Source organism: Cetorhinus maximus, chromosome 13 (genome assembly GCF_964194155.1).
Source record: "Cetorhinus maximus chromosome 13, sCetMax3.hap1.1, whole genome shotgun sequence".
Taxonomy (NCBI): Eukaryota; Metazoa; Chordata; class Chondrichthyes; order Lamniformes; family Cetorhinidae; genus Cetorhinus; species Cetorhinus maximus.
In genome coordinates, this window is record NC_135891.1 from 108,449,210 (window position 1) to 108,477,050 (window position 27,841).

Sequence of the window (27,841 nt, forward strand, 5' to 3'; positions counted from 1 at the left end):
TTTCAGGGAAGCGAATATTTGAAATAATTGCTTGCCCTATCTACCACCCACAGTCTGGCTGCATCTAAACGTTTCCCCGAAGAGGGACAATCCAATTCTTTTGGTTGTCTGCTTGTGTTTAGTGCTGATAGAATGTGTCAAACTCCAGCTTTTAGTTTTGTAACATCAGTGAGTACAGAACAAGAACGCTTATCGAACGTGTTTCTGGGTGTCTTTTTTTGAGATTGTCCGTCAGTTCAGGCTCCCTGTGTAAATGAGAAGCACCAAGGTTTGAGTGCTGAGCTTTGTCAATTCCTCGCCCTCTGTAGCGGCAGCAAAGAGGATGGGCCATGGCGGGGAGGGAAATCACCCTTCTGTCCTGGTTATTGTACGTTATTGACAAGTGAGTGTGGGAATAGGGCTTTGGGGATAGAAGTTTGGTTTGGGGTTGCCAACCCTCCAGGATCGGTTTGGAGCCTCTTGGAATTGAAGATCAATCTCCAGGACACTGTGCGGTGTGCAACCCTGGAGAAAGATCATAGGGATATTAAAAAAAAGATTTTTTATTTGTCATTTTCTTTTGAACATTTCTCTTTACCAGGTTTTAAAAATATTTAAAATGAGGGAAAAATGGCTGGTTTGACTAACAATTAAGCATCTTCTAATTGGGTAATGAGTCTTTGTGCTCTCCACTTGGTGTAGGAAGGAAGTGTGTCACAAGGATGGATGTGTTGGCCGACTAATGGCTGGAGCGTGGGGTCCAGATGTGATGAAACCTCCAGGAATACATTCATTGCAGTTGGCAACCCTAGCTTGGTTACAAGGGGAAATCCCAAAACAGTGGCCAAACCTCCTGATGACTCCCAAAATCCCTGAACCAACATTCTGGAGAGCTGGGAGGGTCTCTGTATCGGAACTGAACCCCAATTTAACCTAGCTCCTAAACCTGATCTCTTAATCTAACGACGCTATTTACATTCATCTCCCAGTTTGTGTACAAACTGCTGACTTATGCAAATTTGAGAAAAGAGAAACTGCTGCTGAACTCATGTGATGTTTACTGAATTAAATGGGTTGACCAATGGTTAAAATCCTTCCATTTCAAGGTTTGTAGATTACCCCCTTGTGTTGCATTAAGCTAGTTTCTGTGGCTTTCATTTGGAATGTTTGTTGCTTTGCTAATGTGTGGTTTTGTTTTATTTCAGTACTATGAGATGTCATATGGCCTCAATCTTGAGATGCATAAACAAGTAAGTACAAGAGGAAATGAAAGCCTTTGATGAGGTTAATGAATGGAATAATTGCCTGTCATCTGCAGTTCACACACGAAACCAAGAGTATGTGGGTAGTATGAATATAAATCAGTATTTGGTTTTGCAATTCCTCCCCCAAAGCTTGGCCTACAAGGCCTAGATGTTGGCAGATGGCTGGTTCACATTCATTGTGGAAGAATTGTGTTTTTGTAATGAAATGAAACAGTTTTTCTGGTAATTGTAGAACAGAAGGAAGGGAGTGGGGTTAAGGAGGGAAGGAGGAGAGGTGTGGAAGAGAGAGACTCAAGTCAGCAAATTGCTGTCAGCAGGCCCTTAAATATAAGGTGAAGGTGGTGAAAGAAACTGGAGTTTTAATTGCAAAATGTATTTTATTTACATAATGGTTTTATTTGATCAAGTGAAGAGAGCATGCCTGTACTGGTTTTTTTTTTGTAAAATGAAGTGACAATTTGCTTGTGTTTTCCCACTTTATCCCTTGTCTGTTGAAGGGGAGAATGGTTTCACAGGTGCCCTCTGGTACCTCTCCCCGCTTAACACCATTCTTGACGCATAAGTCAAGCTGGTGAGTGTTGACAAGTTATTGGGCCATTCTTGGTGAGCAAAATCAGTTCACTTGACAGCCAGTTACATCCAGCAAGGGTTCTTGGCTACTGGTGAGGAGTATGATCCATGACTCATTCCTCCCTGAGTTGGGAGGATGACAACATTTAGTGCAATAATCTTCATTTCTCACCCCTCCACTTACCTTTCTCCCTCTAACTTTCCTGAGATCAGCTTCCTCAGCGCATTCCAGAATCAAACATGGTAGCTTCTGGTTGGTTTGATTTATCACCTCGTACCAATTTTGTAATGTAACCTCCTGACATCTTTTTTGGTAATTGCCACAAACCATGATATTTAAGCACTCTGGGCATGTGCATCTCAGCCCTCCTTTGGTGGATTCAATCAGCCCTCAACACATGGCGGTCCAATATTTTGGGTTTGCAAAGTGGTCACAGCTGTATATTCAGATTCCATTGTTTGTTAATCCTCTTTCTATTTCCCAGTCCAGTTTTGTTTCTCTAGGAGGCTGTTTTGTGCATCATGCCTGTGCCAAAGCAATGTAAAACTAATTCTATTGCCCTGATTGCTCTTCGTAGTCCTGTGTCTTACTCTCTGTTTGAATTGTTTATTCAGTTTTCTCTTAAAAGGTGTAATGGTCTTTGCATCACCTACCTAACCCCACTCTGTGGCAAATTGTTTCATGGTTTAACAACCCAAAGTATAAAGGAATTTCTCCTAACCCCTCTTCTTGCTCTCGGTGATGATTCAAAGTTGATGATCTCTTGTAACTGACGTCTACAGCCAGAGCAACCAGGTGTTCGTTTCCACATGTTGCCTCTTGGCAACATCAGTTGGCATGGTGTCAGCTTCCACATGTACATTTAGCTCTGCCAACACTCTTTCTTCCAAGTCAGAATTTGATGGGTTCAAGTCCTAGGCCTTTTAAAAAAAATTTGTTCATGAGAAGTGAATGTTGCTGGCGAGGCCACCATTTATTGACCTTGAGAAGGTGGTGGTGAGCCGCCTTCTTGAACCGCTGCCGCCCATGTGGTGTAGGTACACCCACAGTGCTGTTAGGGAGGGAGTTCCAGGTTCTTGACCCAGCGACAGTGCAAGAGCAGAGATATAAATCCAAGCCAGGATGCTATGTGACTTGGAAGGGACCGTGAAGGTGTTGGTGTCCCCATGCTTCTGCTGCCCTTGTCTTTCTGAGTGATGAAGGTTGTGGGTTTGGAAGTGCTGTTGAATGAATCTTGGCGAGTGGTTGCAGTGCATTGTGAGCACAATCTAGGCTGGCACCTCAGTTCATCAATGAGGGTGTGCTCTCATGATGAAGCTGCTTTGTTTTTTTGAATACGGAGAGGCCTCGTCTGCCTGTTGAAGTGGACATAAAAAGATCCCAGGTTCTTGTTATGATAGTAAAGCAGGGAGCTCTGCCTTGGACAGGTCAGAGCTTTTTTTTGATGTGGGTCCCAGGTATTTCTTACATGTCTTTGAGCAGCCACCAAGAATTTATTTTTGAAGGGCCTCTGGCCAGATGGCTGAACTCATGGCTTAACAGGATGGAGCTTGCATGGGACGCACTCCAATCATTTTTACATGAAAATCACAATCTTGTTCCTAAAACTGGCATAGGTTTGCACCTTTTAAGTGGTTTCCTGCCAGCTTCAGGGTGGCACTTGTTCACCAATTGAAATGCTTGTTTGGAAATTGCATCAGGAGGTCCTAGGGCATTTATGGGGCTGCTAAGACACACCTCCGATTTTCAGTTGCTGGTTGCCCATTTCTTTTTTATAATAATGGGCTGTTGAAAGTTGGCACCCTTGTTTCACAAAGATCCAAACTGTAAAACCCTTCATTCCGAATGCAGCTGGCATGGACACCTGAGAAGGTTGCTGCTTCAGCTGGGCACAGTTAGCTCGAACATTTGGAGATGGGCCCATCGTTGTAATGCAGTGAATTGCCATGTCCAGCATTAGAGTGGTGTTGGAAGGGAGGTACCCAGCCACAGTCAGGGGCGAGTGAAAGAAGGAACTTGCATTTTTCACAAGCTCGGGACAATCCAAAGTGCTTCGCAGCCAATGAAATGCTACTTTTTGAAGCACGATAGCTGTTGTAGGAAATGTTGCAGCTAATTTGTGGCACCAAGCTCTCATAAGGAGCTGCCGGAGGGATGCTCTTTTTTCTTAAAACATCAGTCATAAAAATAAATTAGAGAATGGCTATTTCTAAGCCTATATTTGATCATTAAGTGTGAAAGTGATACAAAAACAAAGGATTTTTGAAAAGGAGTGCTTCACATTCTTAATATTTATACTCATACCTCTTTTTAAAAAGAAACATACCTACCTTCCTTTAGTGCCTTATTGTGTCTCTCATGTCTCAAAACCGTTTTACAGTCAAAGAGTGATTTTGCTGCAAAATCTTGTTCTCTAGGTAAATGTGGCATTTTTGAATTGGCCATGACTCCATAAACAGAGATGAGCTACTGAATGTTCTGTTTCTGATCACTGAGGTCAGAATGTTGGCCATGATATTGGGACAACTCCCTGTTCAAACAGTGTCTTGGGATTGTTAATGTTCACAGGAACGGGGAACAGGAGCCTCTGCCTCCTCCACAACACAGCACCCCCATGTGTGCAATACTTTCTCGTAGTATTGCACAGGAGGTACCGGTTTTGATTAGGTCTTCGACTGAGGTTTTATGTTGGGGCCTTCTGACACGAAGAGGAGAGTGCTGACGACTTTTTAGAAAAGGTGACGCTATTCCTGAGAGCTCTGCAGTGATTCATTCCAACCCACCAACGGCCCACTAATCAAATTTTCTTTCATCTGAATAAAATGGATGTGACGTGCGTTGTCAGTGACCCTACTGTGCCAATTGCCTAGGGTATTTGGTGTAATATTTTGCATATGTGGTTCAAACTTGCTGGAGCATTGGAAAAAATTTGTGTGTAGGCAGAAAACATGTCCAATAAAGGTTGCCTTGCAGACTGTATGGACGCGGCAGCTGCAGTGTCGGCTCAGTTTATCACATTATATGGCGAAAACTATTCCTCTAAATTTGCTGCACCGTCAGGGGTTTTGACGTTTACAGTATCTCAACATTTGTTTGTATAGTGATTTGGTTTTTTTTTTCTTATTTTTTAAATGCTTGTCTTTCTAATTTTTAAATGCTTATGCTTTTATAAACTTGCTTATGACTGGGAGCCTGGTTCATTTTGACCTGTGTGGAACTAGGTCGGAGACTGAGAACGTCTAAAGTTTCAATCACTAATCCGTCCTGATCTAACTGATTTCAGCTGGTACAGGACATTCTTGTTGGGTTTCACACCCATGTGCTAGAGAGGGGAAAATCAATCCAGCTTCCCCTTGTAATTTTGTCTTGTGACCTCTGCTGGTAAAAGCATAAGTATAAATGTCCAATAAAAACAGAATTAGATTTGCTCTTGATCAAATAGCCTGCCCACTTCCTATTTAGGCCCATGGATCCATTACTACTTTGCAAGAACATAGAAATAGCAGCTGGACTAGGTCAGCAGGCTCAGCCATTCAACAAGATGTTTGCTGATCTTCTACCTCAACTACGACTTCTCACATGATCTCTATATCCCTTAATTCCCTTAGTATCCAAAAATCTATCAGCCTCTGTCTTGAATATACTCAACAACTGAGCATCCATCGCTCTCTGGGATAGAGAATTCCAAAGTTACACAACCCTTTTTTGAGTGAAGAAATTTCTCCTCATTTCACCCCTAAAGGGTCGACTTCTTAGCTCAGACTGCGAACCCCATGTTCTAGGTTCCCCAGCCAGGGGAAATATTTTCCCAGTATCTGTCTGGTCAAGTCCCTTAAGAATTTTATGTTTCAAATAGATCATCCTTCATTCTTCTAAACTCTCTGGGGAGTTTAGGCCTAGCCTACTCGCTATCTTCCCATAGAACAATCCCTTTGGGTACCAACTGCCTGAGGAACCATTTCAGGATTCAGCATTTATGATGTTTCTCGCGAGGGGAGAAAGCAAGTTTTAAATGCTAATTGTAGGCATCGCTTTCTGAGTTTCAAAAGTTCTAAGTCAGCGATGACCAGGGGGATAGCAAGTTGTGAATAATATTTACTTTTTGTCAGTTGTGGCCCAGTTGGTAGCATTCTTGCTTTTGAATCTCTGATCCAGAGACTTGAGCACAACATCTAGACTGACACTCCCAGTGCAGTACTCTGCACTGTTGGAGGTGCTGTCTTTTGGATGAGCTGTTACACTGAGGCCTGGTCAGTCTCTTTAGGTAGATGCCAAAGGACACATGTCACTATTCCAAAAAGAACAGAGAAGTTCTCTCCAGTGTCTAGACCAATGTTTATTCCTAAGTAAACGTCTTAAAAACATGTTACTTGGTCATTTATCACATTACTATTTGTGGGAGCTTGCTGTGTGCAAAATTGGTTACTGGCATTCCTACTTTAGAGTAGTCACTACATGTCAAAAGCATTTTGGGGCATTCTGAGGTTGTGAAAGGTACTGTCTAAGCGCAAAGACATTTTAAAATTTTGTTTCTTTGGAGAAACTGGACAATGTCAATGAGATAAGGTAAAATTTTATAATCTCGAGTTGCCTCTAGCCAGCAAGTTTGCAACCTCCAAATTGGTGATTTATAATGCCAGCACCTATGTAGATAACACCTTGGGCTGCATGTGCCTATTGAAAATCTAACTGCATGGTGGCTGTCTTGTTCAGTGTTAGATCTACTGAAACTTTGTATAGGTGAACCAGCTATTTTTTTAATGACAACTTAACTATTCATTGTTTTCATACTGCATATTAAAATATTTGTAAACTTCTTTTAATGGTGATTATTATGAATACTTGGGGCACTTTAATACTCCCTATTGTATCATTGAAGCTGCAGTGGTAATTTGATGGTATCTTTAAGGTTCCTTAAATGATCATTTTAGTGGGCTATCAGAATCTCAAATGAAGCATGAAGCTAGTATGAGCTCTTAACTGCATGACCTTAATAATTGAAGCTTTATTCAGCACCATTCCTGCCCCTAGTACTTTCATGCATTGCCCATTGCATTTTAAGTGCTTGCAGCTTCAGTTTTTAATGGAGGAGCATAGTCTTTCATCATCTAGCAATTCCTATGACTCACCCTAGTTAGTCTTCTACTATCCTGGTGCATGGGTGCATTGATAATGAAGTTGTTGATTAATTATGGCAAATCAATTGATCTACAACAGACCCAGGCATGAGGCAAAGCAAACCCTCAGTGGTGAAAAGCTTTGAGAATCGTCAATCCCAAGTCACCTATTCCTCGCAAGCATTCCTAAACTCGGTGCACGTCATGTCTCAAGTTACTTGCATACGATATCCCAAATTCAAATTATTTCCTGAAAGAAATCTTAACTAATTAATTTGTGTTTCAAAGCATTTTCTGCTTCCGTCATTTTTTTTGGGCACCTGTTTCACAAGTTTATCACTCGCTGCCTGAAATTGTGGCCGCAGTTTTTAAAAGGGGGAGTGGGTGCAATGAGGCGTGGGTGGCATGTCTGGAGAGCTTGGAGATGTAGGGGTCCTGCTGATTTCAATGGCAGGGCCTCGTTTAAAGAGAAAAAAAAATATTCCCAGAGTCCTGGCCACATTCACAGCTGACCAAGGGGGTGGAAACTTGATGTCCGAAGGCCAGTGCCAGGCTTCATTCCCACAGATCCCTGACTATGACTAGGAGGAAGGGTCTGGAGGCAATGGGTGGGTTGCAGTGGAACGTTTGAACACAATTGGAGGGAGGTCGGGCTGAGGAAGCACAAAGAATCCTGGGGGGAGGTGCTCTTGCTCCTCTAGGCCCAAAGCAAATATTGAAACTTGCCGTTGGCCTTTCTGCCCAGTTGACACTACTTGCTGTAAACACTGTGGCACTCCCCCTGCGATGAAGCTAATATTGCATTAATGATCGAGAGGGCATGAATATACGATTCAATGTAAATTTTTTTTTAATTAATATTTTTTTTAAAGAGGGCTTTGGAGCATTTAAATGCACCACTGGAGTTGGAAATTGAAACAGAGACAGTATGAGAACATTTAGGAATAGATTACATGGGTGGTCGAAGAAATGGGGATGAAGAGGTATGGGTGCTTGAATTTTGACGTCGTCGTGTGGGGCTGGGCCCGACACGCTGACGCGCAAAACGACGCGACATGACATTGGGCGTGCGTCCCCACGTCATCACGCGTCATTTAGACCTTCCGTTCGGGCGCGCCAGAGGCAGCTGCACGCCCGCCGAACTGTCAAAGGCCTATTAAGGCCATTAGGGAAGTAGTTTAGATAATTAACAGCACTACCCGTCCAACCTTAAGGTTGGCGGGGGGCAGGAGAAGAGCCCAAGCAGCCTTCGCATTTTTCATGGAACCTCATCCACAGGCGGGATGAGGCTTCCTGAAGGTTTTATTAAATAAATAAATAATTTTTGCACAATTCATAAACATGTCCCAGCTCATGTGACACTGTCACATGAAGGGACATGTCTAAATAATTCTCAACTTTATTATTTATTATGAACTTTTATGATGTATTTAATCTCCCTGAGGCAGCTCCGCAGGCCCCGACTCACCCTTCCCCTCCCGTAGCGCTGAGCGCTACAGGACGTGTTTTAGGCTGGATAGGCCTTAATTGGCCCACCCACGTAAAATGGTGCCACGCAGCCGATTGCGGGCGGCAATCGGCCCTGTGCCCGCTCCCGACCCGCCTGCCCGGCATGCAGAAAATTCTCTCCTATGGATAGGATGACATGGAATAATCTTGATTATGGGAGAATGGCTCGTAATGCAACTTTAGGGGAAATGATCTTGTTGGTCTGTTAATAAAAATGCCTCTAAATCCATTGTGGAATTTATAATTTGAAAGGAAGCATAATTTTTCTATGCAAAAAATTTTACACACTTCCTTTATGTGCAAGTGGAGGAAGATTTAGATAGACCTACAGCCCCTTGAACCCTGTGTAACTACTTGTTTTCACATCTCTTGGGGAAAAACCAGGGTCATCTTTGAGGTACCAAAATATTTAGGAGATTCTACCTTTACTTTGGTAGAAGCTGCTGGTTAATTAGTCCTTGCTAGTTTCTATCTTGACATTTTATGGGTTGGTGCTGAGCCATGTAGCTAGACACTTCCCTTGTCTGCATTGGGTTAGGTTATCTCAGTTAGTTGTCCATGGAGGTAATACAATTGACGCCTATTGAAGGGAGAATCCGACACCCATGATCAGCTATTCTTTGCTGACTGTGCTGGCTGCCACTCCCCACTCCCAAAAACCAAATTACTTGATGACTTCCAGTTGTCTGGGCGCTGGAGGTTGCCCAGCATTCATGAATACTGCAGGACTTGAGTCATTGAGCGGCAAGCGTTTAAGATGGTTCACTGGGGAAACAAATTTTGTTTTGCTACTTGACAGTTTTCTTTTTAATTTTTACAATGACTGGGCGGCGCTTTCCAAAACGAAACTGTCCGGTTCAAAACCGTCTTCAGCTAGTGCAGTCTCTGTCGAGCTAGATGCAAACAGTGCTATCTGTTCACACATTCAGCAGGGTATGAGTTAACGGTCTTAATATATAACTTAATAATTGACTAGCAATGAAGACAGTGATTCAATTCAATTCTGTGGTCTGACAGCATTTCTGAATAGTCATGTGCCTTAGAAAAAAACCACAAGGAAGAAACTTTACCTTAAACTCTTGCCAGCTGTATTTTGTGTTTCTCCCCACCCCCTGCTTATTCTTGCCCTTGTTAGGCAGAGGGATCGTTGGTGAGAGTGGTCATACAGGAAAGGATGAAAATTTTAATTTTTTTTTAATTAAGAGAGTGTGGGCATCGCTGGCTAACCCAGCATTTATTGCCCATCCTAAATTGCCCTTGAGAAAGTGGTGGTGAGCTGCCTTCTTGAACCGCTGTAGCTCCTGTGGTGTTGTTACGCCCATGGTGCTGTTGGGGAGGGAGTTCTAGGATTTTGACCCAGCGACAGTGAAGGAATGGCGATATATTTCCAAGTCAGGGTGGTGAGTGGCTGGGAGAGGAACTTCCAGGTGGTGGTGTTCCCATGTATCTGCTGCCCTTGCCCTTCTAGATGGTCGCGGGTTTGGAAGGTGCTGCCAAAGGATCCTTGGTGAGTTTCTGCAGTGCATCTTGTAGATGGTACACACTGCTGCAACTGTTCGTCAGTGGTGGAGGGAGTGAATGTTTGCGGAAGTGGTACCAATCAAGTGGGCTGCTTTGTCCTGGATGGTGTCAAGCTTCTTGAGTGTTGTAGGAGCTGCACTCATCCAGGCAAGTATTGCATCACACTCCTGACTTGTGCCTTGTAGATGGTGGACAGGCTATGGGGAGTCAGGAAGTGAGTTACTTGCACAAGATTCCTAGCCTTTGACCTGCTCTTCTAGCCACCGTATTTATATAGCTAGTCCAGTTCAGTTTCTGGTTAATGGTAACCCCCAGGATGTTGATAGTGGGGTATTCAGCAATGGTAATGCCATTGAATATCAAGGGGTGATAGTTGGATTCTCTCTTGTTGGAGAAGGTCATTGCCTGACACTTTCGTGGTGCTAATGTTACTTGCCACTTGTCAGCCCAAGCCTGGATATTGTCCTGAGGAGTTGCAAATGGTGCTGAACATTTTGAAATCATCAGCGAACATCTCCACTTTTGACCTTATGATGGAAGGAAGGTCATTAATGAAGCAGATGAAGGTGGTTGGGTCGAGGAAACTACCCTGAGGAACCCCTGCAGTGATGTCCTGGAACTGAGATGACTGACCTCCAACAACCACAACCATCTTCCTTTCTACTAGGTATAACTCCGACTAGCGGAGATTTTTCCCCCCTGAATCCCATTGACTCCAGTTTTGCTAGGGCTCCTTGATGCCACACTTGGTCAAATGCTTCCTTGACGTCAAGGGCAGTCATTCTCACCTCACCTTTGGTGTTCAGCTCTTTTGTCGACGTTTGAACCAAGGCTGCAATGAGGTCAGAAGCTGAGTGGCCCTGGCAGAACCCAAACTGAGTGTCAGTGAGCAGGTTATTGCTAAGCAAGTGCCACTTGATGACACTGTTGATGACCCCTTCCATCACTTTACTGATGATGGAGAGTAGACTGATGGCCAGTAACTGACTGGTTTGGATTTGTTCTGCCTTTTGCATACAGGTCATACTTGGGTAATTTTCCACATAGCTGGGTAGATGCCTGTGTTGTAGTTGTACTGGAACAGCTTTACTAGGGGTCTGGCTAGTTCTGGAGCACAAGTCTTCAGTACTATTGCTGGAATATTGTCAGTGCCCATAGCCTTTGCAGTATCTGGTGCCTTCAGCCATTTCTTGATATCACGTGGAGTGAATCAAATTTGCTGAAGACTGGCATCTGTGATGCTGGGGGCCTCTGGAGGAGGCCAAGATGGATCATCCACTCGGCACTTCTGGCTAAAGATTGTTGCAAATGCTTCAGCCTTATCTTTTGCACTGATGTGCTGGGTCCCCCCATCATTGAGGATGGGGCTATCTGTGGAGCCTCCTCCTCTAGTGAGTTGTTTAATTGTCCACCACCATTCATGACTGGATATGGTGGGAGAGCAGAACTTCGATCTGATCCGCTTGTTGTGGGATTGCTTAGCTCTGTCTATCACTCGCTGCTTATGCTGTTTGGCAGGCAAGTAGTCCTGTGTTATAGCTTCACCAGGTTGACACCTCATTTTTAGGTATGCCTTGTGCTGCTCCTGGCATGCCCTCCTGCACACTTCATTGAACCAGGTTTGACCCCTTGGCTTGATGTTAATGGTAGAGTGGGGGATATGCCAGGCCATGAGGTTACAGATTGTGTTCGAGTACAATTCTGCTGCTGCTGATGCCCCACAGCGTCTCATGGATGCCCAGTCTTGAGTTGTTAAATCTGTTTGAAATCTATCCCATTTAGCACGGTGGTAGTGCCACACAACACAATGAAGGTTATCCTCAATCTGAAGATGAGACTTGTCTCCACAAGGACTGTACAGTGGTCACCCCTACTGATGCTGTCATGGACAGATGCATCTGTGGCAGGCAGGTTGTTGAGGATGAAGTCAAGTATGTTTTTCCTTCTTGTTGGTTCCCTCACCACCTGTTGCAGACCTAGTCTAGCAGCTATGTCATTTAGGACTCATCTAGCTCAGTCTGTGGTGGTGCTACCGAGCCACTCACGTGATGGACATTGAAGTCCCCCACCCAGAGTACATTCTGTACCCTTGCCACCCTCAGTGCTTCTTCCAAGTGATGTTCAACATGGAGGAAGCACTGATTCATCAGCTGAGATGGTCGGGGTGGGGGGGTTGGGGGGTGTGCTGCGTGGTAATCAGCAGTAAGTTTCCTTGCCCATGTTTCACCTGATGCCATGAGACTTCATGGGGTCCGGAATTGATGTTGAGGACTCCCAGGGCAACTCCCTCCTGATTATATACCATTGTGCCGCCACCTCTGCTGGGCCTGTCCTGCTGGTGGGACAGGACATAACTAGGGATGGTGATGGTGGTGGTGTCTGGGACATGATCTGTTAAGGTATCCGTGAGCATGACTTATGTCAGGTTGTTGCTTGACAAGTCTGAGACAGCTCTCCCAATTTTTGGGAGCGCTCCCAATTTTTGCGCAATCCCCCAGATATTAGTAAGGAGGAGTTTGCAGGGTCGACAGGGCTGGATTTGCCGTTTTCGTTTCTGGTGCCTGCCTAGGTCGATTCCGAGTGGCCTGTCCAGCTTCATTCCTTTTTATTGACTTTTTAGCGGTTTGATACAACTGAGTGGCTTGATAGGCTATTTCAGATGACCATTAAGAGCCAGCCACATTACTGTAGATCGGGAGTCACATGTAGGCCAGACAAGGTGAGGACAGCAGATTTCCTTCCCTAAAGCACATTAGTAAACCAGATGGGTTTTTATGACAATCGGCAATGATTTCATTCGACTTTTAATTTCAGATTTTTTTTTCTCTAATTGAATTCAAATTCCACCATCTGCCGTGATGGGACTTGAACACGGGTCCCCAGAGCATTACCCTGGGTCTCAATACCACTATGCTACTGCTTCCCCCTATTCTATTCCGTGTACTATTCAAAATTGCATTTGGATGTCTTTTGGCAACACATTCCCAAGCTATGTGATCCCTATTTTTAATCTGAAAAGTGAACATCAAACATCAAGTCAAAAGATCTGAATGTGCAACATATAATTGGATAGCTCTTTGAAAGAGACAGCATGGGCAAATGGTCATCTTCTGTGCTGTAAAATTTTGATAGTGGCTGACCGGTCAATGGATAAATGCAAAGCTATGTGATACTGAGCTTGTATTTTAAACCATGAAGGTGCCAGTATTGGTCCTTAGTCTTTCCTGAGTTCATTGATCTCTGCTGGGCAGTCGTAGTTGGAAGACGGGTGGGGAGTGATGCCAGGGTTCAGTAGCAAAGAAAGAAGCACAATAAAACTCGCGTTTGTTTTGATGGAGGTTTTCAAAATCATGAGGGACCTGGACAGAGCAGATAGGGGGAAAACCCGTTCCCATTGGCAGAAGGATTAAGAACGAGAGGGCACGGATTTAAGGTAATTGGCGAAAGAATTAACGGTGACATGAGGAAAATCTTTTTCATGCAGCGACTGGTTAGGATCTGGAATGTACTGCCTGAGAATCTGATGGAGGCAGGTTCCATTGATGCATTCAAGAGGGAATTGGATTATAACCTGGGAAAGGAAGAATGTGCAGGGTTACAGGGAGAAGGCGGGGGAGTAGTCCTTGGCAAATTGCTTCTACGTATTGCCAGCACAGACATGATGGGACGAATGGCCGCCTCCTGCACTGTAACAATTGTGATATGACACCTTTTTGTGACTTTGGGAAATCCCAAAGAGCTTTACAGCCAATTAAGCACTTTTGAAATGTGACCATTATTGTAAGGTAGAAAACGCAGCAGCCATTTTGCCCACAGCAAACTTCTACAAACAGCAATGTAATAACGACCAAATAATCTGTTTTAGCCATGCTGGTGGACGGATAAATTATTGGGCAAGACACAGGGGATAACACCCCCTGTCCTTATTTAAACAGAAGGACCTCTGCTTTAACATCTCATCCGAAAGATGGCACCTCTGACAATCCTCATTTAGTGCTGCACACTGGGCGCTTCTGCAGATTGAATTTAAGTTTCTGGAGTGAGGATTGAAACCCCAACCTTCTGAATGAGAGGCTACCACCCAAGTGACTTGATTGAAGCATGTGCACAGCGTATTATTTAGAACGTGTAAATTAATTTTCGCTGCGGCAATCGATCTGAAAATCTGTTTGCCTGAGTACAAGGGTGGTCCGCGTTAGTTAAAACTGTGGGTTGGAAAGAGGGGATTGGTGCAGGCGGAAGTAACCTCGCTGTATAACCTTCCTTATTTAATTCTCTGAATAGCTCACTGGACTTAGTTTCAGAATTAATTATGTGTGTTTTTGTAACTTGCTGTGCATGTTGAAGCAATAAAATCTGCACCCTTTTTGTTCAAAAAGTCATTACTGGAAAGATTAGACTTATACTTTGTACCTTGCACTATTTTTAATCTTTCTGCTTTTCAGGGTTTAGGAGTGCTTTTGTTTTTAGAAAAACACCGTGTGATGCCAGGGCACTAAGGGTGTATTGGACTTTCACGTGACGCCTGTTTGAGGGTTCATGGGAGGGTTTATTTTAGTAGTGAAACCTTTGTGTTTACATGTGCAAAAGCTGGCCTAGCATTGACCTCATCGCTTGCAGTTAAATACAGGAATCATGACTGGCAAATCTCCAGAACAATACTGACTCTGAAAAGAGAGCATCCAATGTGAAGCGTTTTGCCTCTTTTTTTAAAAAAAGGCAACATTTTTCATACCAGCAAAAGTTTCATCCAAGATAACTACACTGTGATGAATCACTTTATTAATTGTTCTTTCAACTCCCTCCCTGCACCCCTGACTCCCAAGATTTAGGAGCTCACCATTGCGGAAGACTATTAAAATCATGTTAGCTGTGACTCAGCGGCAGCACTCTCACCTTTGAGCTAGAAGGCTGAGGGCTCAAACCCCACTTCTGGACTTGAGCACATTATTGTAGGATGCTACTGCACTGATTGGATGTGCTGTTTTTTTTTTGATGAGATGTTAATCAGAGGGTCCAACTATTCTCACTGGATGCAAAAGACCCCAAAGCACCATTTGAAGATGAGCAGGATGGAATGGGAGTCTCTATCTCGTGCTAATACAGAATACTTGCAGAGACTGCTGAGGTAAGGAAATTTCTAACTTTATTGAGAAACATCTTACAGTGGCTTCATCTTTCCATTGAGATCTACAAGAGAGAACAAGTTCATGAGATGTTACATCACTTCCTGTGATGATGTATACTGTCTCATTAGCATATCCTATTGTTAGCATTAACCCCTTATACTACAATTACCCTATGTCTCTGATTCTACCCACTATTCTAGAGGGGGGTGGGGGTGGGGTGGTGGCGGTTTTCCTGGTGTGTTGCCCAATATTCATCCCTCAACCATTTAAAAAAAAACTTGCCATTAAACTGATTTGCTACTGTGATCCTGCAGAGTTGTCTTGGACGGTCTCTTGGGGTCGAGGATGACTTGCTTCCACTCTGGTTTAATGGGTTCTGAAATGGCTGATATGCCCATAGCGCAATTTGTAGACTTGGCCACACCTGGAGCAGGCGGTGCTTGAAGGGTTGGGTTGGTAAGTTGTTTGGAGGCTTGTGCGCTCCCTTCGACACCTCTAATTTGCCGTTGCACATTCCTGATGAAGCCCCTCGATGTGTTCGGTGCCTCCCTGAATGAGCCTTCTCTATTTTGGTCATCAAATTTGTTGTCACATTCCCCTACTACTACATCTATGACTGAGTTTTGAAATGCAACAGTACTTACCTGGCTGTAGTCATGTGACCTTTGCCATGAGGGAAGCTGTGTAAGCTGCCGTCTTACAAACAGTTTAATAAAGATGTACTATGAGAAAGCACAGCTGCCTTTGATCCCGAAACATGGTGTCAGAGGTGGATTTAAAATAGAATTTTGAAACCCTGGAAAATCTGCAGAGAAGCCACAGCTCAGAAAGACACAGATATGTTTAAATCTGCTAAAAGCTGCTTGAAAAAAAGGAAAGGAAACGTGAACGCAAACTGAAGGCTGCAAGTAAAATATTGGGTGAGTTAATATGGCTGCTGTAAACTTCCCCCTCACAGCTCCTGTCAAAATGAAAAGTGATATGTAGCAAAACTGGCAGTTTTTCCCACTTTCAATGGCAAAACTACGAACTGGCAACAGATTTAATTAAGCCAGAGCTGGTAAGAATAGCCACACTTCTAACAGTGCTGGGGAGGGACTGCTACAAATTGTCTAAATTTAACTGGCGAATGAAGAAAACAGATGACAGGATTTGGGAAGCCTTGAACGAACACTTTGAACCCTGAGTGAACGTAACTTATGAATGCTATGCCTTCAAAACTAGAGCTCAAGGGAGGAAAAGAACCCATTGAACAGTGTGTAGCTGCAGTAATGCAGCTTGCAGAATCATGTGAATTCAGACAGCTAAAATATGATCTGATTAAAGATTAAGCATATGAGACCCCCTCTATAGGAGAGTCTACTGAAAGAGGAGAAGCTTACACTCAGGAAAGCAATAGGTGTGTGTAGAAACGTGGAGCTTGTAAAACGTCAGCTAAAAGACACGTATGGCTGAGGTACGTCCCAGGCCGAAAGAGCAGAACGATCGTGGACAAAGGGCAGGATGCAAATACAAAGTAAAGGAAGGATTGTGCAATGTGGGGAAAGCAGCGTTTTAACTGCAAGGGGCCGACTTATTTTGCACCCAAGTGTTTGGCTAGGAAGAAGCAAAACAAGCCTATACAGATGGTCAGCAGAAGAGTCTGATGAAGAACTATATATGATGCATAGTTCTGTCAAGTCTATAGGTGAGAAATGGTTTGTGACTGTTACAATGATGATGGCAGAGAGTATCAAGTGAACAAGAAGTATCAGATAGACTCTGATGCATCGTGCAAGATAATGACTTTCACAGACCGAAGCAAGGTAGTTCAACATTGCAATCCATAATTAACCACTCGAAAGTGAGATTGAGGTTATATGATGGCATTAATACTCATACCGAGAGGACAAATTAGTCTGAGAGCCCAACGTAATGACAAGAAGTGAGACTTAGAGTTCCAGATCATAGATGGGACACAACAGCCACTCACCTTAGCTGGAGCAAGTCTAAAGCTTTGGCTGGTAACCCTAAATGTGCCGACAGAGATTCAACATGAAGCAGCAGCTTGACATGCTCCAGAAGTCACCAACCCAGCAGAGACATTGAATCTGACAGACATGCACCCTGTTCAAATCAAGTGAACAACCAACATGATGCAACTCTCCAAGTGCTGTAAGAAGTAGTGATGAAAGGATGGCCTGAGAGCATCAAGGGCACATCGGGCATACCTAGTTGAGGTGACAGCTCAAGATGGCATCTTGTACAAAGGAAACAGAGTCACCATGCTAAAGGGGATGAGAGGAGAGATGCTGAAGTGCATCCATGCAAGCCATCAAGGAATTGAAAAGAATCTGGGAAAGACGAGGGAAGTGCTCTACTGGCCAAACATGAGCAATGAAATTAAAGACAACATCGGCCAGTGAGGTGCTTGTAACGAGTACCAAACTAAACAAGCTAGAGAGCCATTGATGACACATGACATCCCAGACAGCCAGGGTGAAGTTGGGAGTAGACCTCTTCATTATAGCAGGAACTGATTGTCGTATCACTGTAAACTACTGGGAGTTAGACCAGCTGACTTCAATGACAACAGGGGAAATAGAATGCCTGAAAGCACACTTTCAGTCGTTATGGCATTCCAGACAGTGATCAGTGACAATGGCCCTCAGCTCATGAGTGAAGAATTCAGTCATTTCACAAAGGATTGGGAAGTACAACACTATATACATCATCTCTGCACTATCCCCAGTCAAAATGGAAAGGCTGAGGTGGCAGTAAAAAAACACCAAAGGAATCATCAAGAAATCGAGCAAATCTAGCACTGATGTTTACAATCTGCAAGTGGAGAAACACATTGACTCGAGGGATGGAAACTAGTCAAGTCCAAAGACTAATGTCATGCCACACCCAAACTACACTTCCAGTGGCAAATAAGCTACTGAAGCCAGAAGTAGTAACAAGCATGAGTGAAAAAAATAAAGGTGAAATGGCAGAAAGCCAAATTTCATTTTGACAAGACTGCCAAACCATTGCCAGAGTTGAGCATTGGAGAGCCCATCGAGGTAATAAACCTTCAACACTTTCAACAGGAGTCCGCCCTTGTGCTAATGTGGGACATGGGTGGAGAAGTTGTCACCGTGATTGCACATGGTGGAAGTGAACGACCAAATAAACCGATGCAACCGCAGGCATATCCGAACAATGAGGGAAGCTGTTCCTTCACAGCAACTGGGTGGTCAGGAGAAGGGATCTCACCAGCTTTACTGGGTATAGAACTACCATCAATCCCAGAGGTCCACGGGTCCCCCAACAATGCAGTGGAACACCAATAGTCACCAAGGCAAGAAGAGCCAGAGGGACAACACACTCCGGACAAGAAACATTGCCCAGGCAAACAGTCAGTGATGAGGCGCACGTGTTCCATTAAGAGACCTGCATGGTTTAAAGACTGTCTCCGCACCTGCACTGCATACAGACTGGTAGGATTAACAGTCGTTAATGTATGAGAACAATGGGTATATAGTGGGTAGCTTGGGTAACTCGTAGTTACACATGATTGTGCATGCAAATTCATCTTTTGTTCATTAGAAGGGGAATGTTTTTGTCCTTTGTTCATTTTATGAAAAGGGGGATGTTTGGGTTTTGAAATGCAACAGTACTACATGCCTTATCTGGTTTGCTGCAGTCATGTGACTTCTGCCATGGGGGAAGCTCTATAAGCTGCCATCTTGCAATCTGTTCAGTAAAGACATACTGTGAGAAAGCACAGCTGCCTTTGAACACAAAGCAAACTACGCTTCAACAATACTTAATTGTCTGTAAACCATTTTGTGAAAGGTGCTATGGAGCCCAAGTGAGACATTTGTTCACCCCTGAATGGATTGGCTTGCAGCTTCTCCCCATTCCAAATATTCCCAGAAGATTATCTACCTTTTTCCACTTTTTAAAAAATAACACTGGCTCGCCATTTTTTCCTGTTCATGCTAGTTTTCCCAATTTCTGGATGGTCTGTGTGTACTTGAGACAATGCCCCAACATTTTATTGGGGATTTGGAGAAATTGGTCTTTCCGCTTTTCCCAACCAAGTTTTAGACAATAGTGTCACTTCAGTTGACAGTGGTTATTGATTTATGTTTCTGAGTAAAGCTACTGTCCTATCGGCTTTCTCCAGCCTGATCTGTGTTGGAAATTCACTAAGGACTGGATACTTAGCTTTGGCAACAACTAATACTGTAAATTGGCAACGGTTTAACTATAAAGAATACTGTGCGATTTTGTGACTAACTGCATCTTTTGGGAACCTCGAGTGCTTTTTAAATTCATTTTTGTGCAGCCATAAAACATTGAGGGGAAAAGTCACTTTTTGTGTAATGTGGGGTAATGTTTCTCTGGCCTAGCTAAAGAATGCTACTCTTTACGCAATGAACAGACCAGAGCTTGTACTTGATGCATGTTTTGGAACACCCATTCCCTGCTTCCCCTCTTTACATTGTATTGTCCAGGATCACAAGATAATGGCTTGGATGTTTGTACAAGCTGGAGGGGATAGAAAGCTTGAGAGACACAGAGCACTCAGAAGAGGTAGGGCAGGAGATTGAAACTCCAGAGTTGGACAAAAGGTCATGTGTTGAGCTTGCTTTTCCAGACAAGATTATCTGTTTGTTTATCCAGACAAAAGAAAATAAATGTGTGTTGCCATGTTTGGGGCCTGTAAGGCACCCTTTGTTTGGTTTACTCACTTGCTGAGACAAGACCAAGTCCACTATATAAATGTGCTGTGATGCATTCCTGACTTCCATGGCAAAGTACTGTGTACTCTTTGTTGGAATTTTTATGGTTGCATTTAATTTCCTAATAATAGTGTTTTATTCTAGGCCATGCTTTGTGCCTATACTGTTCCTGTTCAGAGGAATGGTTAAGAGAAAGGTGAAAAAGGGCCAGGTGGGTTGCTGGATGGGAAGGTATCACTTGGAGTGTGCAGGGTGTTGTAGAGGGAAAATCCTATCATCACTTGTGCTCTTCCAACCTATCCTGGAATGAGAGAGCTGGTGATCCACCATTTAAAATGAGGGAAAAGCCAGTTCATGATTTTAGCTGAAAGTGCTTTATAGGAAGTGGGTGGGCTCTTTTTTATATAATGGGACTGACAGAACCCCAAAGGGAGGAGAGATTATGTAACATCATAAGTTAACTACATGGTGAATGCAGATGCAAAGAGGTAACCAATAGGTGTCTGAAGTTGACCTAAATATGGAGTGCTGCACCAGTGCACATGGGGAACTGTGATCAAGGAGAGCAAAAGTGTTCGCCTCCCTGAAACAGGAGATAAGTCCCACTGTTCACCTTATACTTCCTCAGGGTAGTGTCCTCGGCCCAACCATCTTCAGCTGCTTCATCAATGACCTTCTTTCCATCATAAGGTCAGAAGTGGGGATGTTCGCTGATGATTGCACAATGTTCAGCACCATTCGCGACTCCTCAGACACTGAAGCCATCCATGTCCAAATGCAGCAAGACCTGGACAATATCCAGGCTTGGGCTGACAAGTAGCAGGTAACATTCGCACCACACAAGTGTCAGGAAATGACCATCGCCAACAAGTGAGAATCCAACCATCGCCCATTGAATCTCCCACTATCAACATCCTAGGAGTTACCATTGACCAGAAACTGAACTGGACTAGCCATATAAATACTCTAGCTACAAGAGCAGGTCAGAGGCTAGGATTCCTGCAGCGAGTAACTCACCTCTTGACTCCCCAAAGCCTGTCCACCATCTACAAGGCACAAGTCAGGAGTGTGATGGAATACTCCCCACTTTTCTGGATGAGTGCAGCTCCCACAACACAAGAAGCTTGACACCATCCAGGACAAAGCTGCTTGATTGGCAGCACATGCACAAACATTGACTCCCTCCACCAACGACACACAGTATCAGCGGTATGTACCATCTACAAGATGCACAGCAGGAATTCACCAAGGGTCCTTCGACAACACCTTCCAAACCCACGACCACTGCCATCTAGAAGGACAAGGGTAACAGATAGATGGGAACACCACCACCTGGAAGTTCCCCTCCAAGTCACTCACTATCCTGACTTGGAAATATATTACTGTTTCTTCACTGTCACTGGGTCAAAATCCTGGAACCCCGTCCCTAACAGCACTGTGGGTGTACCTACACCACATGGACTACAGTGGTTTAAAAAGGTAGCTCACCACCACGTTATTGAGGGCAATTAGGGATGGGCAATAAATGCTGGCCCAGCCAGCGAAGCCCACATCCCGTGATTGAATTTTTTAAAAAAAGGGGTTGTCGTACAAGTTAAATGAACTTTTGCTGTGGTTTTTAAAAATTTTCATTCATGGGATATGGCCTTCGCTGGTTGGGCCACATTTTTTAAATTTCCCATCCCTAATTGCCCTTGAGAAGGTGGTGGTGAGCTGCCTTCTTGAACTGCTGCAGTCCATTTGCTGTAGGTACACCCACAGTGTTGTTAGGAAGGGAGTTCCAGGATTTTGACCCAGCGACAGTGAAGGAATGGTGATATATTTCCAAGTCAAGATGGTGATTGACTTGGAGGGGAACTTCCAGGTGGTGACGTTCCCATCTATCTGCTGCCCTTGTCCTTCTAGATGGTATTGGTTGTGGGTTTGGAAGATGCTGTCGAAGGAACCTTGGAAAATTCCTGCAGTGCATCTGGTAGGTAGTACACACTGCTGCTACCGTGTGTCGGTGGTAGAGGGAGAGAATGGTTGTGGTGCCAATCAAGTGGGCTGCTTTGTCCTGGATGGTGTCAAGCTTCTTGAGTGTTGTGGGAGCTGCACTCATCCAGGCAAGTAGGGAGTATTCCTGCACACTCCTGACTTGTGCCTTGTAGATGGTGGACAGGCTTTGGGAGTCAGGAGGTGGTTACTCGTCACACAATTCCTAGCCCCTGACCTGCTCTTGTAGCCACAGTATTTATATGGCTAGTCCAGTTCAGCTTCTAGTCAATGGTAGCCCCGAGGATGGTGATAGTGGGGGATTCATTGATGGTAATGCCATTGAATATCAAGAGGTGATGGTTGGATTCTCTCTTGTTGGAGATGGTCATTGCTTGACACTTTGGTGGCGCGAATGTTACTTGCCACTTGTCAGCCCAAGCCTGGATATTGTCCAGGTCTTGCTGTGTTTGGATAAAGTCTGCTATGGGGCCCTGATGAGACTGCAGCTGGAGTACTATTACCATTTTAACTTGGGAATGCTATGCTTGGGAGTGCAACAATGGTTCCCTAGATTGATTCTCAGAGGGCTTGACAGGACAGAGGGGGAGTGCTTGTTTTCCCCCTGCCAAGATGGACAGTCTAGAACTATGGGGAAGCCACTGAGGACTCCTTTCAGGGTTGTGAATCTTTGGGGCTCTCTACCCCAAAGTTGATGGTGAGTTGCTGAGTATATCCAAGACTGAGATTAATAGATTTTCGGACACCATGGCAGTTGTAGGTATGGAGAGAAGGCGGGAAAGTGGAATTCAGATAGATGATCAGCCATGATCTTATGCTGGGGCAGGCTCGAGGGACCGTGTGACTTACTCCTCTTATTTCTTACGCTCCTAAATGAACTTATGTCCTAGAGGGTTTGCATTCCTGATGGAGGTTGCACATGATGCAATAGGCCATTCAGCCCGTTAAACACAGTTTGACAGCAAAAGGTTGATCCACATCTTAACTCTATGTTTATCTGCCTTGGTTCCATAGCTCTTAATATTCTTGCCTGTGATCATATGGATCAAAAGGCCAATTGATCAAGGCATTCACTGGGAGTCCTAATAAATGATGAAAACCACCCTGCTGGATTTGTCTTTAAGCAGTAATTGGGCTCTCTAGTACTTTGTAATGCTGTGACTGTGGAGCTTTCCCTCCAGCACTGAATCGCTTACTTTGCTGTTTTATTCCCCAGTGTTATTTTTTTTGCCTCTTGTAATTGTGTTAGAAGTACTGAGATGCAACTTGGTGTTCAGAGTCTGAATCGAGTCAACTGACAGCTATTGCTTGTTAATCCCCATGCATCTCACATTTTGTTCCCTTCATTTGTATTGTGTGGTGGTGTGAAGTGCATGAAAATATATATATATATATTTTTTAACACAGCCCTGCATGTCAGCAGGGATTTGAAGATCAGTTTCATGCACTATCCTTTGGATTCTGATCACTTTGCAATTGATGCCAAAAAGGCATTGCGTGGGTAGCTGCCTCATTTTCTTGGGTGAAAAAGTCAGCCAAGATCACTAGGTATTCAATAACAATTGAACTAAACATGACAAAGAAGCTCGGCATCCAAGGCCCTAAATTTGGCAGCTCAAGGACTTCTTTTCAATTGTGGGAAGAATACGAGGGGGGGGAAAAAAATTCGAGAAAGCTGATAGATCAGTCCTAACCGGATCTGAAAGAAGGCAGACAAGTTCATATTTTAAGTGAAAGTTTTTATTAGGTGTATGAAAGCAAAGAGGGAGGGAGAAAGAGAAGGTGAAAGCCTAGAATTGTACTTTCCCTCAGTAAGAGGCAGCAATTGGGTATAATAACCTGGAAAGTGTGGCTCATTGTTAGCAAGGCTGGCACTGAGCCATTCAAATTAAAGTGTCCTAGCTGAAGGGGGAAAGAAAAGGTCATGTTTCCTGCTCTGATTGGTATCTACTGAACTGTGTTTTTTCACTCCTCTGTCCAAACCCACCCCCCCCTTTCCATAGCTGGAAAATGCGGAGGTTGTCCAGAGACAGGACTAGGCCTGGCTGACTCATCGACAGTTGAGTAACCCGGCAACATTCACTTGTGCGTGAAGAATCACCACCTGGGTGACGTACAGGAGGACAGCTGGTGTATGTGGAGCCTTCCTCAAGAGATGGAGGTTATGGGAAAGGGGAAGCTCCTGATAAGGAGACAGGCCTGTTGCCATCAATTTGCCCAGTTAACCTAGCAGCATAATGGGAGATGAAAGCTCAGCATATTTGGTGCCTTGTATACCCTCCCCCACCCCACCCCTCCCTCTTTTACTGTACGTTGACAGAAAATGAACCACACAGCAGAGAGCAAATGGGTTTGCTTCACAAAGACAGTTGCATGAAAAGGATTCCTCATGTGGGTTCTATGTGGTAATGGTAGATTCTAGTTTGTGCAGATGGGTCAAATAAGCTTCAGGTAATGAGCAATCTAGATTGTTCAAAAGGTCGTATTCCTCTTTGAGCAAACCACAGCGCTGTAGGTGTATGTATATAAAGACTTGGTGGGGGCGGTGTGGAGATGCAGAGTAAAGGGTTCATATCAGAAGCACATGATGCTGATGTAATTACGATGTAATAAGACATGACTAATTAACAGAGATCTGGAGGGTGGAGAAGCCCAACCTTGCGCAATGTTCCTAAGACGTACATAGAGCTCTAAATAAGGGATGTTTTAACAAACTACAGTCTTGAGTAGCTTACTTGGGGAAAATAGAGCCCCATCTCGACTCCGAACAAGTTCCACTGACTTGACTGGCAGAAAACAGTCGGTGCAACACTATTTGTGCCAGCATATTTCAACCTTCAAATTTTAGGCTGACGCCCCCATTTTGATCATTGCGATCATGGATTAGCTAGTCCTTCAGCGGCCTGTACCTGCAAGAACTAGCTGGGTAATATAGGTCAGTTAGAAATAATTCAGTTGAGTTCCCAGGTTGTTGCGAGCGCTGGTTAAAACACACTCATTCAATTACCAAAATTTTGCTTTGGGATTAAATAGGTGTCAAAGGCGTTAAGAATGGAGTCAAAGTCCACAGTGGACTCTTGCATCTCTTCCCTTAGGAGAATGTCATCTGCTGCAGGACCTACCACATAAAGAAAGGAACTGACTTGGAGCGTTGGCTCTTTTTTGTGAAGACCTGACGTTGCTCGGTACCAGAGAAAATGGTGTTTCCATAACTCCCACTGCTGGCCTCTCTGCGGGCCTTCGAGGCTGACAAGCAGGTGGGGCAAGGACAGGGACTGCTCACCAGGTACGGTCATCGTTACCCCTCTCCAGTGTGCTTCCTTCTGTCGATATTTACTTATTTTGAGCTACTTTCAACAGTTTCTTCACTCTGTGGTTCCTTCAATAACGCTGTTATTTTACATTGATGTTTCCACTGTTGCCACCATGTTCTGAGATGGGTCCTTCTACCTTGGTCTCTAGTTATGGAACTTGGTTAGCAGACAGACTGTAGACATACTCTGGTATCTGCTTAACACTTGTTTATTAGTACGACATCTAAACTGGTTATGGAGTAGGCATGTTTGTTGTGATCTCCTTTCATTCTGTGTGCTATATAAGTTAGCAGTCTGTGAAGGTTGTAAGACTTTAAAGTACAGGAAATTCCAATACTTGTAATTTGTTCTTGCCTAGTAACAAGGGTGGAACCCCCTTGGAGTGTTTTGATATGTCACCAGATCAGTTCAAGGGTCCGTGAATAGCGCTTCTTGAACAGTCGGTTGGAGTCAGTTTTTAGTCCCAGAGGTAAGGGACAGGGACAGGAAGAGGTCCCAATTAAGTTAGAAAGCATGAAAAGGCCTGCAGTCAGCAGACTTTAAGTGGAGTGAGCTCGAGAGAAACCCAGAAGATCCATGAAGGCAGCCGAAGGTTGGTGACCCCGTGTTTTGGGCCACTGGGGCAGAAGTACCCCTTAGGGGTAGTGGTGTTCTGCTCGGCGCGGCCGAAGAGCTGAAATTGTGCCTGTGAGCTAGTGTTTCAGTGTACTCGGGAATCCAGGGGAAGGTAACCCCGGAAGGCGAGATTGAAACCCTGCCAGGCGGGCTGTCATTGAAGCTGTCTGAGTTGAAGTGACTTTCTGGAAAGAATTCCAAGGAGAGATCTTCAAAGATAGAGGTTGGAAACCCTTGTGAAAAAGATGAAGGGCGGAATCGTCCCAGATTTGCACTTAGTGCGGTAGTGGGCGTGAGAAAAGATGTTTTGCCTGTCGGCTGCAATGGCCGGTTTTCATGCTGTATCATCTGCTTCCCTTATCATTAATTATGCAGCCACAGGAAACACACTGCCTCACTGGCGGGCGGCCTCTGAATCGCCCACCACGTCATTACCTCACTGTTTCCTCACTCCAGATGCCGTATCTAAACTGCAACCGTGCACACATCTCTCAGTGCTTGCAGCCCAGGACTACTCCAGTGAAAGCCAAGAAGAGTTCAATGATCCATCACCTGGTTTGCCTTTTGGAGTTCCGCCGTGATGTACCTTCACCCCGGCTCTGGCTGGAGGAGATTGAGCAATCTCATCATTCCAGCTTGGGAGATGGCGGTGGCAGTGGTGATCAGTGCCAACACTGCACAGAAGAGGCTGGCCATCCAGTACAGAAAAAGGATTCATTATCTCAGTCGTGCCACCAAGGCAAGGCAACCATCTCACTCTAAACTCTCTCCCTCACAAGGCCATCAGACATTCGCTGGCATCTCACTCACTGCCAGCTCAAGGGACATCACCACTCACTCTCTCACATCTCCATCTTGCCTTGTCTCTTCTGGAGATTGCTTCCTCAGCCCTCACCCATCTTGAGGCCGCTTGCACAGATCAACATGTGCCCCACACACACAACCTGGGATACTCCCCTTCCCCAGTACAGCCCTCACCCTGCAGCTTCTTCCCTTGCCTGAGGCCACTTCGCCAAGCAAACCCTAGCCCTACAGCCATTGAAAAGCCGCCCCGGCCTTACGGCTGGCCTGGTAAGTAGAGATCTGCCCGTGAACCCTTCCTAAAAGTGATGTGGTGCTGCCTGTGAAGCCTGGCGTTGATGACTGCGAGTACTGCCCGGAGCAAGGTAGGCAAACAAACCTCGAAGTCCCGAGCGAAGTGCAGCTCACCAGGTTCATGTCGCTTATGTACAGTTGTGAAACATGTTGGCACGAGTGCCCGGATGATCCAGCGTCGGAGATGATTCCAGCAATCGGCTTATGAGATGCTAATGTATTGGTTCCCGACATGCGGGTGCGGGAAACATGGCCCGCCATTGACAAGTGAAGCAGACTATCTCAAACTGGTTTCATGATGGCGCAAAGTCGATTTTTGGTCTTCTCGCCATATTGCCTGCTCAAGCTCACCATGACGCCCACCACCAACGGGACCGGATGCTTCCACTCTAATTTTCAGTGAGATTGGTTGGCTTAGAATCTGACAAACATTGGATTGTTGAGAAATCCATGGAATCTGTTTTGGTCGCATCTGTCATTTATTGTGTAGTGTGGTGTATTCAACCACAGTTCACCTGTTAATTTACATACCGTGTGCTTGCCCTGAATGTTGGAGTATAAGGTAGATGTTGTAAATTGTTTAATCTTTCTGAACTTGTATAGTAAAGTTTAGTTTTGTTTGTTTGAAACCCGTGGAATCCTATGGCTTTATTCACTTAGTACACGTTTTGAATCTTCAAACTTTATCTACTTTTAAACAAAACGTTATTGGTCCCTAACCAGATCTTCCCCACCCTCAACAACCCGAGGTCCAGCCAAGGATCATGGCATGTTGCTCCTGGGCATGATTCCAATCTCGCTCATGCTCTCCTTTCTTTTTCTCTTTCTTTTTCTTTCTCTCGCTCTTTCTCTCTTTCCCTCTCTTTCTTTCTTTCTTTCTTTCTTTCTTTCTTTCTTTCTTTCTTTCTTTCTCTTTCTTTCTCTCTTTCTTTCTCTCTTTCTTTCTTTCCTTCTTTCCTTCTTTCTTTCTCTTTCTTTCTCTCTTTCTTTCTTTCCTTCTTTCCTTCTTTCTTTCCTTC

At 44.5% G+C, this 27,841-nt stretch overlaps 1 protein-coding gene across 4 annotated transcripts in view; it reads left to right on the plus strand.

Annotated features, from left to right (window-relative positions):
- LOC144688932 (transducin-like enhancer protein 1) overlaps window positions 1-27,841 on the plus strand; it is a 173,447-nt gene that overhangs the window by 32,095 nt on the left and 113,511 nt on the right. For all 4 annotated transcript variants that reach the window (XM_078555971.1, XM_078555970.1, XM_078555972.1 and 1 more), the window contains exon 5: window positions 1,185-1,229. In XM_078555971.1, coding sequence (XP_078412097.1) covers window positions 1,185-1,229 — 45 coding nt within the window. The remainder of the gene's footprint in view (window positions 1-1,184; window positions 1,230-27,841) is intronic.